Consider the following 13,033-nt stretch of genomic DNA (forward strand, 5'->3'; position numbering starts at 1 on the left):
GTTTTTCCAAAATTCAGTACTGTTATCTTGTTGATGAAACTTCTCATTGATTTGGTCAGTCATTATGTTTAGTAAACTCCTTTACTTGCTGATTTGTTATTGCTGTCTGTTGATCTATATTTTTACTAACCTGTTGATCAAGTTTCTTCTAGCTTTACATTAATTCATGCATCTACAGATTTGATCTATATATTTGATGATTTGTTTGCAGACACGACTCTTCAATTTGTTGATCAATCTTTACACTGACCCACTACATTTGTTAATTTCTTAGTACAAGTTGTTGATTAATTAGTTGAACCAAGCATACTGGTGGATCTTCCTTTTCAACTCTTGCAGCTCTTATTCCTTCAGCTTGGATCTTTGGTGCTTGTTCCTTGGACATAACCATGTTGAAATACTTTAAATAGTCTCTCCTTTCTTCAACGTGAAAAATATGAATTTGAATGCTCTCATATTGTTGTGGTGGTATAATTAAAACCGTGATGTACATTCTCTGTCTTGATTCGAGTAAATGTTTAGTGACCACGTGTACAAAATATTTCACTTTCTTGAACAGTATCATATTCAGATTTAACTATTCAGTTTCTAAGATACACAGTCAAGTTGCTTCTCTAATAATAGACCTTTTAGGCCTAACTGCATGTTTTTTGGGCTACAAAAATCAAGCTGTTTCTGTAATTAGGGATTCAGATTTAATGTTCTTGAACAGTTATAAGGGTGTTGTGCAAATTTTTAATACATTAAAAAAATTTTGAATATTAAATAATGTAATTATTTTCGCTCATGTAACTGTTATGAATGGTGCTATGTACTTTTTTGACTTTGATTACTAAAACTTGTATAAGAAGAAATATGTAGTTAATTGCATGGATGACACAGATATTGCAATTAAAGAACAGGTTAAACAGTTGCCAAGTTTTTTATAATAAGGTTGTAAACTATATGATCTGACAAAGAGGGTTAGCTCAAAACATCATCTTTTAAAATAAATGTAAAAAACTTTGCAATTGCTTAATCTACTCATTAATTTTAGTATGACATGTGCTGTATATTGTTTTAGCTTTGGTTTTTAAAATTGTACTGGCAGGTATTCTATGTTTCTTTGGCTATGCTTTGTAAAACTATAGTGATAGGCACTGTGTTTTTTGGTTTTTCCTATTCAAGTTCCTCTTGATGTGGATTCCTGTACGTGGTGAGAGGACCTCCCAGAGAAGGTTCTGTACTCTCAGTTTACCTCCACTGGGATCTAAACATCCACCCGTGTGTTTGCCGTGCATGGTGACCCGTGAAGGGGAGGAGAGGATCCTGGTGATTGATGGGTCCAACTCCAACACACCACTTTGGCCTTCAATTCCTGTTGAATTGTTTGTTTTTTTTGTTTTGTTTTTGTTCATTATATATCAGGGTTACTAATACATGTATCTTAACCAAAGATACTTATGTGAATTTACAGTATAATAATACTTCTGAAATGCTGTTTCATAAACCAAGTAGATTTTTAGCTCTTTTAGTTCAATATTTGCAATAACTCATGGCAAGATACCCTAATGCTGAATCTATATCATTTAAGGTATTAAATACAATTCAGCTGACTGTTTTTCACATTGTACTAACCACAAAATATAAAAGTTAGGTGCATCATCATACCAATACACTTATACAATATAAAAACTGCACTGAATAGAAACTTATAAGAAATTGCTGTACTTTGTCATTTTTTCTACCTGGTGTAGGTGGTGTTGAGCCTCGAGAATTTGAAGGCTTTGTATTTGAAAGGACATCATTGACTAGGCCACCCAGGTTTGCTGAGGAGCTAAGTTTACTGAAATAAGAAACAGAACAATTACATCTATAATAGTTGAAAAATATAATGTAGAACTAAAAACAAATAATAAAACATTCAGGTATGTAATAATTTATCACTACTGGTCGATATCAGTTTTGTGTAAATTCTATCACTTCCCATACATATTCTGATTCTGACATTAATAATGATGTTATTAAAGTTAACTTCACTTTCAGAAAAATCTGACTGCATTAAAATGCAACATATAAATCTTTTATGTCTAAAAGAAAAGATTTCTACAATATTAGTAGCTAGTTTTAGTTTCCTGACATTGGAAAATAAGAAAAATATATATAAAAAAGCAACAGATAAACATATTAATATTATATTAATTAACTAATCTATCAGCATATGTGAATTCATGAATAAAACTCATGAAAAGTTATTTTCATAAAACACAATTAATTCAATATACATATATTAAGGCCTCCCCTAGTTAGTTTCTGAGAATGTCAGATAACATAGATTTGTTTTCTTATCTTATTAATGGTGCAGAAAAGAAAATTAATTATAATACGATGCACCATACAAGAATATACGATGTTAAAACTTTTCCTTCCCATGAAAATATAATTCAGACTAACACTCACATCCCTGCAAAACAAAGAACTACAACCTTCCATACACAGTTGTGCAAATTCCTGCACCTGTCACAAAGCTACCTTACCTACATGTATTAATGGGTACTATGCCATCCTATGATATAATCATCATTAGACTATAACCCTCCACCAATAGAAGAGTGTTACATCCTCCACATGCAGTTACCTCCATAAGTACAAGAATCTGAATGAAGGCTTATTTTGAACAAGGCAAAGGAAACATAACAGAAGTGAGGAAAGGGGACAGAAGTTGTGAAGAAGTGAGAACCTATCCAAATACATTTTCAGGTAGGAAATAAGTTAATTTCTGAAAAAAATTCTTTCAGCAAAACAGAGAGCCAGAATCCTACAGTGATGATGGTGAAATGGACAATGCATAAAAAGAAATTATACAGATGAAATCCTTTCTGAAAACATAATCAGAAACAGAGAATCCAGAGGCATGAAGCAGCACTTATAGAAAACTACATCCATTTCAAGTACAATCTCTTCACACACACAGTTATTATGGCATTTATTTATTTCTTATAAAAGTGTTATAAGTATTTTCTGTCTGGTGTTGAGCATCACTAAGGTGGTGAGAATATAAAACTGCTTAACTGGCTATTATCATTCAACCAGTTCAGCATGAGTGTTAAATTTGGAAAGGGTTTTAAGTCAAACTGTTATATAAGAGAAATACTTGTATGAGATACTCGCTACACTAATGCAAGACCTGTATCTCAAGGTAAATCTAAGTCCCACTGAGATGGATTTAACCATGGGAAATGGCTTTGTTAATAATGCAGCAGGGTGTCATGTGATACACTACCAGATTACAACCCAGCCCTACATCTAAAATGACAGATGTGTTTGCACAAATATACATCACTGGAATTGCACTGCCCAATGAACTTTATACTGACTTTCTGCACTGACTTGGAACTGGAGAAGAAAGAGTTCCCCTATATGCAGCTGGAGGTGCTTGGACTATGTCATAAAGCACCATATCTAAAATTTGGTCCCCTGCTGTGAAACAGTGCAATAAGTTAGTAGGACTAAAGACAACAGATGCCACTCAAATATAAAAGCAGACACATACCTGGTGCAGTTGTTTTTTTTCTACAAGTGTAGAATGGCCCTGAAAGTAAAACAACTAAGACACCACTGATGCAATTTAGCAGAAAACCCCCATCTTAACAGAAGGGAGTGAGAAAGAATGGATAGGATTAGCACTTTCTGTACCTCTCCATTTGATGCAAAATTTGGAAAAGTATTCCTTGACATGTAACACTGAATTCCAATGTCTTAATACAGTTATATAAACATTTTTAATATGATGTTATGAAACTTAAAAAAAAAGAAAGAGAAAACAACCTTTAGAGAAACACTATGAAGATTAGAAAATGGCAAATGGAGGGAGTTGAAAGCAAGGATAGGCAAAACCTCCATGTAGAGTAGTCAGTATGACACCAATGTATCAAGAGTTATTAACAGACAAAACAGAAGTTACTAAATAAAGAAGAATCTCACGGTATAAACTTATTTTATCAAAAGTTCTAAAATCAGGATGAATGAGGCTATGATGAGACCAGACAGAAAGGATAAGGCTAGGATTGGTAAGATCAAACAAGAAAGAAAAAGAAATGAAAGTGAATGGAGAAAACAACAAACCACCCTTCCAAGCCACATGAATATAGTGGTCTGGAAAGATGAACTGATCCTTATGGTAAAGAGTTCAATAGGTGGCCATGACAAAAATGAGAGTGATGACTCATGCAAGCAAAAAGTGGAGAGGAGTTAGAAAGACAGTGATGAAAGGATTCCCACAGAAGGACCAAGAGCAAATCCACAGAAAACACCAGAGAAAGCATCAACTATCCTGCGAGAAAGGTCCATGTCCAGATGAGAAGTTAGATCTGTATTCAAAGCCTCATCTCTTGTAACATGATAGACTAATAACTGAACATGGTGGTCATAGAGAGAAGAAATATGCAGAACCTGAGAAACAGAGGTTCCAGAAATGAGTTCCCCCAAGATGGGGAATGGGAAAAAACAACAGAAAAGGTTTCTAAATGGATCATGATAAGAAACCTTGACAGATGAAACAGAAGATGATAGCAAGCAACCATCTCAAGTATGGAAAGATAGAGGTGCTCACTTCTCCAGATAACAAATACCAGAAATGAATCACATGTAAAAAACACCCAAAACACAAACAAACACACACAACTGCCACTTGTGGTTCTCATGGATATGGAACATCATACATGAGAGCAAAAGGAGCCACATACATAATGGTAAGACCTTGAAAACAATTTCATTTCAAAATAAACCTGGGAAGAGATAGATGTCCAGGGTTATTTGGGATAGAGTAAAACACGACAACCAGGAGAGAGGAAAAAAATAATGGACTTTTGAATAACCCCAACACTGATAGGAGACACTTATGGGCACCTTTAAAGGAACTAAGGAGTCAAGAGAAAAGAGCACACCCAAAAAGAAACAAATACTTTCATGGGTGAAATGGAGACAAGAAAACCTGGGAATCCACAGCTCCAAGTCTCAAATACATAAAAAAAAACTAAGTTGAGTTTGCCATTCAAAGTCTGTAGCTGCCATTCAATATACCTCATGTTCGATGACTGACATGAGATGTGAAAGCCATCAACATAGAGCCTGTTTGCAACAGTGATGGCATTAATCTTTATACTGAAAAGTGTGACGCTCAAAACACAGCCCTGAGAAACTCCAAATTCCTGTAAAAAAGAACGAGAGAGTGACAAACCCACACAAACTTGGAATTGCCTGTCCATTAAAAAAGTTTTAATAAAAAATGGGCAAATGATCACATAACTCATATAAATAGAGATTTTGCAAAATGCCATACCTCCATGAAGTATCATAAACCTTCTCAAGGTCAAAGAATGTTGATACAAGATGTCATTTGAGAAAGGCTTCTCTGATTAATATTTCAAGTTGAATCAGGTGGTCCATGGTGGAATGCTGTTGTTGGAACCCACACTGGGTGGGCGAGAGGAGGTTGTTTGAATCGAGGAACCAAACAAGATGAGCATTAACCATCCTCTGTAAGGCCTTACAGAGACAGCTCATCAAAGCAATTGCATGGAAGTTTGGAGGAATCTTGGGATTCTTCCCAGGCTTAGAGAAAAGTAGGACAATAGTCCAGTGCCAGGCATCAGGAAAAACATTCTTCTGCCAGATCCAGTTAAAAACAATCAGAAGAATAGCAAGATAAGCAGGAGATAGATGGTGCAGCATCTCATAATGTACACCTTCAGGTCAGACCAATGAAGTGCCAGTTTGAGTACCACCAGTGTAAAGGGGTGATTATAGGCATAGAGACAATGAGCTCGAAAGAAAAAAAAGGTGAATGCTCTGCCCAAGTCTTGATGGCTAAGAAGGTGGAGGATGAAGCAGAAGTGCTAGATACCTGGCAAAAGCTTTCAACTGGAGTATAGGCAATGCTCTGGGTATCGACTACTTCCTGGCCATCAGAGAGCAAGATCGAGATGGGGACAGAATTATATTGCCCACTGACCTTTCGAATCTTGTCCCATATGACTTTGGAACTGGTGGTAAAAGATATGCTGGTTGTGAACTTAATTCAAGATTCCTTCTGGCTTTGACAACTCACCTGCTGTGCATGGACCTGCTGGAAAGTGATGTGGTTTGAGAGTGTGGGATACCTACAAAAAGTATCCCAGGCCTGTTTGTAACCTTCCATGTCATGCAGAAGGCAGGAATCCACCATATGACTTTGGAACTGGTGGGAGAAGATATACTGGTTGTGAACTTAATTCAAGATTCCTTCTGGCTTTGACAACTCACCTGCTGTGCATGGGCCTGCTGGAAAGTGATGTGGTTTGAGAGTGTGGGATACCTACAAAAAGTATCCCAGGCCTGTTTGTAACCTTCCATGTCATGCAGAAGGCAGGAATCCACCACGGATGAGGATATCATGGAAAACATGTTGAGGTTTTAGGAATACATTTAGTAACTGCCTATATAATGTAGTCAGTCACTGCTGCCATGCAGTTATCTATTGATGGCTTACAGATGATGGCAGGATCAAGTTCTCCAAAAGCAATAAAAGAGGGCCAGTTGGCTTGATCCAGCTTCCACCTGGGCATGCAGGCTGGGTGCAATCGACTACGGTCAGTCTCTCTCAAAATTGTAGGAAAATGATCACTGCCTTATGGGTTATTGTTAACCCTCCATAAAAAGTGGGAGAATAGTGAAGGGGAGCAAATTTAGAAATTAATAGCAGTAAAAGACTGACTAGATGCACGAAAATAAGTACAAGAACCAGTATTGAAAAGAGAAAGGTTGTGATCTGAGAGCATATACTCTAAGATGCAGCCCCTCCCATCAATATCAGTACCTTCCCAGAGGAGATTATGTCTATTAAAGTCCCCAGGAATAAAAAGGGAGATGGCAACTGTTCAACAAGAGCATCAAGGTCAGGTTGATCATGGGTTTCTTTAGGAGACAGATAGAGAGAACAAACAGTGATGGCTATGACCTCCACAGGCATGTCAAGTGGCAAAGACAGGGTGGGCACATGATGTTCAGCCAATAGTGCCACCCCTCCATGTACTCATCCATCACACAGCCTCTTATTTCTGTACAGAGAAAACTTTTTTAACCATGGAGGTCAAAAGACTTTTCATATGGTTTTGGAGGCATAGAGAGATCTTTCTGCACTCCCACTGCAGTAATGGAATGAAGTGCAGCAGCATACATCCAAGATGAAGTGGTGGACAGCAACTTTCGAGTCTCAGGGTAAGTAATGCTTTGAATCATCTTCAAATGCTGCACCTCTTTTTTTTCCAACCATTTAGAGCAACAATGAAAGTAAGATGGGTGAGAGCCATTGCAACTAATGCAATGAGGGTCTGTTTCACATTCATAGGCATCATGGCCCTTGCCACTGCAATGAGCACATGTAAAGGAACCACAACATGTCTTCGAGTAACCAAACTGCTGGCACTGGAAACATTTGAGAAGTGTTTGGAATGTATGTCTGTACCTTTCAATAAAGATAATCTGCCTTGATGGTGGCAGGTGGATGTGGTGATGTAAATGTTAAAATGAGAACATTGGTTGGCATCATAATTCCATCTTTGCAAGTAGAGATGCACCTCACTGCAGAAACTCCTCAAGTGGAGAAATCAGCAAGAATCTCTGACTCAGGAATGTTGTTCTTCATATCCATCTCAACAGTAACTCCTTATGACAAATTCCAAGTAGTGTGGGCATAACCTCAATGGGTATATCCTCAATTGCCTTTGAATGTAAGAAGAGTTCACTGTGTTTAGATGTGGATGTTTCCTCCAATATGTCTTCAGTGGACTAGAAGATTGACCTGAGGGGAATTAACCCAAGGCTGCCCATCTACAGGAATTCAAGGCCAAAGTGGTGTGTTAGGGTTGGAGCCCTCAACCATCAGGATCCTCTCCTCCCCTTCACAGGTCACCACGCACAACGAACATGTGGGTGGATGTTTAGATCTCAGAGGACATAAACTAAAAGAACAGAACCTTCCTTAGGAGGTCCCCTCACAACATACAGGATTCCACACCAAGGGGGCCATCCTTAATGAAAAAAGGGAATTCCAAAATGGGTCAAAAAGGGCAGACTGTCTGCCAACCACCTGTTTTTTTATTGATTGTTTTTTTTGCTAGAAAAACAAAAGGATAGGAGTAAAACTTCAGAATGGGTTAAAGGAATTGTGCTATAGCAAGGAGAGTAAGACAGAAGGAAAAAATACCAGTGAGAATGCACCTGAAAAACTAAAAAATGGCACTAAATTTGTACAAAGTGAAAAGACAGAATTCCAACAGGACTAAAACTAAGGAATAGCAATAAAAAAATGGCTTCCAATACCCACAGCAGCTAGCTCTTAGATAATGGACACTGTATGATAAGAAAACAATAAGGAACAGGAAAGGAGGTGACCATCATTAGGCCATCTTTGATGAAAAGCCTGGTGGAACCACCTTTTCTTAACAACAAGAAGCTAAAGTAAGAAGAGCTGACAGCTGATGAGCTGCTTCAGCTCAATATGCCAAAATATAAAAATACTCCAAAAATCTCATCACAAAAAAGGTGCAATTAATAGGCCTGAAGGAGAGACTGAAGAAGGCAAGTATCAGAAAGTAATTGAACCTCATAAAGTACAGCCCAGAAACAAAGAAACCAATTTACATAGAAATAAAGGAAACAGTAAAAAAAATATGTACATGCAGGTTACTCCATTAAAGCTAACAGAATCATTATGTAAAGCCTCTATAAAAAGAGGAGGCATTAAAATGAAAACTGAGTAAGAAAAGAAGATGAGTAGATAGAGAGAAAAAATGGAAAAGAGTAGATCCCTAAATTAAAAGGAGATATGTAGTTAAGGGGGATCATGCAATAAGGGACCTTTATGTTCAACAAAAATAACAGGAAGTGAAAAGACACACAAGTGGAATCCAAGCAGAGAAGAACAAAGATGATTCTTGAAGGGAGAAGGAAACTATCCACTGTGTTGTCCACTAATTTAAACAAAACTCTTAGGAAAAAAATGTCTCAAAGTTAACCCTTATCATTCATTCAAATACTCAAACTTTCACTTAAACTCCACTCAATTAACTGCATGCGCCATATCTGAAGACTCTTCAGATTCCTAAAACCAACCACCCTGTTAAGGCAAAGAAAACTGGCTTAGCTAAAGATGAGTTTGCTCTTGCCAAAATACATATTTCTGTCCTATTGGTTTACCATTCTCTATATTTAGTATGAAAAAATATGATGCATCAACACTATCAATTCTTTTAACAATCTTAAACACTTCAATTAGATCCCCCAACTCTTCTTTTTCCAATTCTTTTTCACATATAAAGTAATTTCAGATAGCATGTTCTTGTAAGACTACTTTTCTATCTCAAGTATTGTCCAAGTATCCCTCCTCTGAATACTTTCCAATAATTCAATGTCTTTCCTATAGTAATGAGTCCAAGACTGAACACAATACTCAAAATGTGACTTAAAACAATGACATACATGACGAAATTACTGTAATTTTCCCAATTACAGAATGATCAGGAAAAAGAAAAAAAAATTGTCATAACCCCTTTTAGGTCCACAAAAAAGCCTGCAGGTGGATCAGTTGCAAGAATTAGTGATGACCATAAGCAAACATCTGGCATGCATGCATAGATGGATGTTATGTGGATGTTTAGAAATGTGACAGGTTAGAGTAGATGCCTGTGGTCTGTCACAATTATAAGGCAACTATGAACTTTACAGACTAATTATTAATTAAGAAACACTGCTTTATAATAGAGCCAACAGAAGATAACTTCTTGATTTGCATTCACTATTTATGTAGATACAATCTAAAAAAATCATATGTGCCCTACTACTAGTAACAACCAATTGTCTGAATGGCTAAAGAAACTGATGAATTACAACAGCACTTCTTCCTGACACTAATAAGGTTATTTCCATCAAAATTATAATCATAATTCAAATCATGATATCCCATATACATTATCTTTCATTTATTGTAATTTATAGCCATATGCCATTTATTCACCCAATTTACTAAATAATCCAAATCCATTTTTAAAGCATCATCATCCTCACAGTAAGCAACACCAAAAACCTCTATCATCAGCAAATTAGAAAATTTATCGACCAGTCCTTCATTTATATCATTTGTGTAAATGTAAATAAAAAAACAAAACAAAGATCTTAACATTCAACTCTGAAGCACATCTCTTGTAACATTAATCCAGTTTGACTGAACTTAATGAATAAGTCTTCCATTTTCTTTAATATAGTCTTATGTGGCATCTTGTCAAATGCTTTCTTCACCTATACCCTAATCTATATAACCAATGGCCTTTTAAAAGATTAGCAATGCCAGGTTTTCCTCTGGTGAAAACATGCTGATTATTCAACAGAATTCTAAACTTTGTTAAAAGACTTTGCAAAGCAACTTTTATCAGAGTTTCAAAAACTTTCCTGTAATAACTGGAACAATCTTCATCACTTCACAGAAAAACCAATTAAAATTAGGAAAATTCTAATCACCTGAAATATACATACTGTTAAAGGATTTACAAGTTATATTTGTAAGTTGCTCACATATCCAATCCTTAGGAAAAACATCCATTGTAAGAACAAAATCCCTTTTCTCATTAAACTGGTCCCACAGATCCAAACATCCAGTTTGCTCATCTTTACATATATTAAACAAGGCCTAACATTCTGCCCAAATAATATGCTTATAATTTTAACTCCATAATTCCCACATATATGTCAAATATATCAACTTTGTAATACTGTGATAATTTCAGAGCACATTAATACATAAACAATGTACTAATATCACATGTTTAGTACAACATAATTAGAACACTGATGTCTCATAGATAAATTTCTTGATAGCACACTTACAATGATGTCTTTTTTCACAATATATCAATGCCATAGTATAGTATTATAATTTCAGCCCAAAATACATAGAATGATGTCCAATCTTATATCAACAACATGACCTATATATAATATTTTCAGCACATTATACTTGGAATGATGATTTCCCTACATGATATAAGCAACATAATACATTAGTTTCAATACAGCATACTAGGAAAAGGGATTTTTCTATTATGTATCAATGACCTATAATATTTTCAGCACAATATGAATTGAGGTTTTTCCTTTTAGATATCAACATAGTTCTACTATGATAATTTCAGCAGATCATACATATAAAGAAATGTCTTTTTTATTATATATCAATGACATATTAATAGAATAATTTTGACACGACACAACATAAGTAGAATGATAATTTCCCATAAGATATTAATAACACAACAACATGTTAATTTCAGCACACCATACTTACAATGTTTTTTTTCACTATATATAACAACTAAATGAACGACATAGTAATTTCATAATCAGAGCACCATATACTTAGTTATACTTTTCCTATCAGATACTGTTGTATTCATGATATTGTTATGTGATTATTTTTGCACTCAAAACTTAGCTGTAAAATATTAACCTTTAACCTTTACCAAAACTAATTACTTCATAAACAGTGCTTGAAAACTTTATAAAACACAATCTATTACTCTTAACTAATAATGATAGCCTTTCTCTAACAGAAAAATTTAGTAAGAAAAAAAAATCAACATGTATAATTAATAAAACAAGTTGCTATAAATTTAAAATAGTTTAACATGAACCAAAATAGTATATTGTTTAGTTGAGCATTAGTAAAATTTATACCAGATAGCATAGCTATTACAACTGTCATTTGTTGCTTTGAAAGTTAAATACACCAATTTTCAACTGCTGTCTTAATTGCATGAGGTGGAAAATATGAAAGATATGTTTAGTTTTTTCAAATAATGAAATAGGTTAATAAAACTCATGTGCAGCAGTGATTATTTCAGTAAATGTACAGAGTGTGCTCATACATTTATCAAAGTTACTCATAGGTATTTATAATATTATAGGTGAATTCAAATACTTTTCAAACAACACAATGTTGGTTTACAATATAGAAAAAAATCATTTTTCACAGATATCTTTTGTGTATAGTAATTTTGCTTCATTTTTTTAACACTACTAGTTACTGTTGGTAGGTCAGAAAGTAAAGAATTTTTCCATCATGCTATTTAAAATCTATTCCTACAAATAACCCTGCAGTCTGATAAATGCAGGATAGACATACTGCAAAAACAGTGTTATATTCTTACCTTTCAATTTATTATAAAAACCCAAATTCTCTGAGGGTGTTATAATTGTTGGTGATGGTAGTGCTTTAACACACAAACTTACACTTACCCTCTCTATTCCTTCTATCTATGATGGTGAATCAAATCCTTGATTTTATCATCTTTAAGCCCAGTCTTACCCCTTATTAATCAGTGGTTATTTCATCAAAACTGTACTCTCATAGAATTTAGTTTCTTTTGATGGATTATCTTCCACTAGAGATTTTATTCCAAGAATTTTCAGCAATAATTATTAACATACAATACAAAGTATGAGTTGCATTTCATTTCACTGCAGCGTACTGAGAATGACACCTTTCCTCTCAAACAAAGAGATGTGTATAATAATATAATAATTTCAGCATATCATACTTAGAATAATTCCTTCTTTACAAGATAAACATAATAATTTTAAAATTTTAACAAAGAACATATTTGTTCATCTAGGCCATCCACTAAACCAAAAGTTTAAGACAAAAAATAACACTCATACAAAGTCCTTATCAATAAAATATTTATCAAGCCTTCTCTTAAATGCCCTTAAATTAACTACATCTATAATATTTGAAATTAACCTACTGCAGAGATCAACCACCCTGTTAAAAAATCAAAACTGTCTTAGCTGAAGATGACTCCTATGATGTCAAAATTGAGATCTCTCAAAATTATCATCAAAAAAAGATGTATCTACACTACAAATTTCTTAACAATATTGAACATCTCAATTACATTTCACCTAAATATTCTTTCACCAAGAGAAATTAATTTCAGAGATCTTAATCTGTCCTTGTATGATT

General features: G+C 34.7%; 1 protein-coding gene across 8 annotated transcripts in view; it reads right to left on the reverse strand.

Annotated features, from left to right (window-relative positions):
- The window catches only part of LOC143234107 (voltage-dependent L-type calcium channel subunit beta-2-like), a 178,555-nt gene that overhangs the window by 34,451 nt on the left and 131,071 nt on the right, over positions 1-13,033 (reverse strand). For all 8 annotated transcript variants that reach the window (XM_076471176.1, XM_076471178.1, XM_076471180.1 and 5 more), the window contains one exon: positions 1,728-1,825. In XM_076471176.1, the coding sequence (XP_076327291.1) occupies positions 1,728-1,825 (98 nt within the window). The remainder of the gene's footprint in view (positions 1-1,727; positions 1,826-13,033) is intronic.

This window comes from Tachypleus tridentatus, chromosome 12 (genome assembly GCF_004210375.1).
Source record: "Tachypleus tridentatus isolate NWPU-2018 chromosome 12, ASM421037v1, whole genome shotgun sequence".
Classification (NCBI taxonomy): domain Eukaryota; kingdom Metazoa; phylum Arthropoda; class Merostomata; order Xiphosura; family Limulidae; genus Tachypleus; species Tachypleus tridentatus.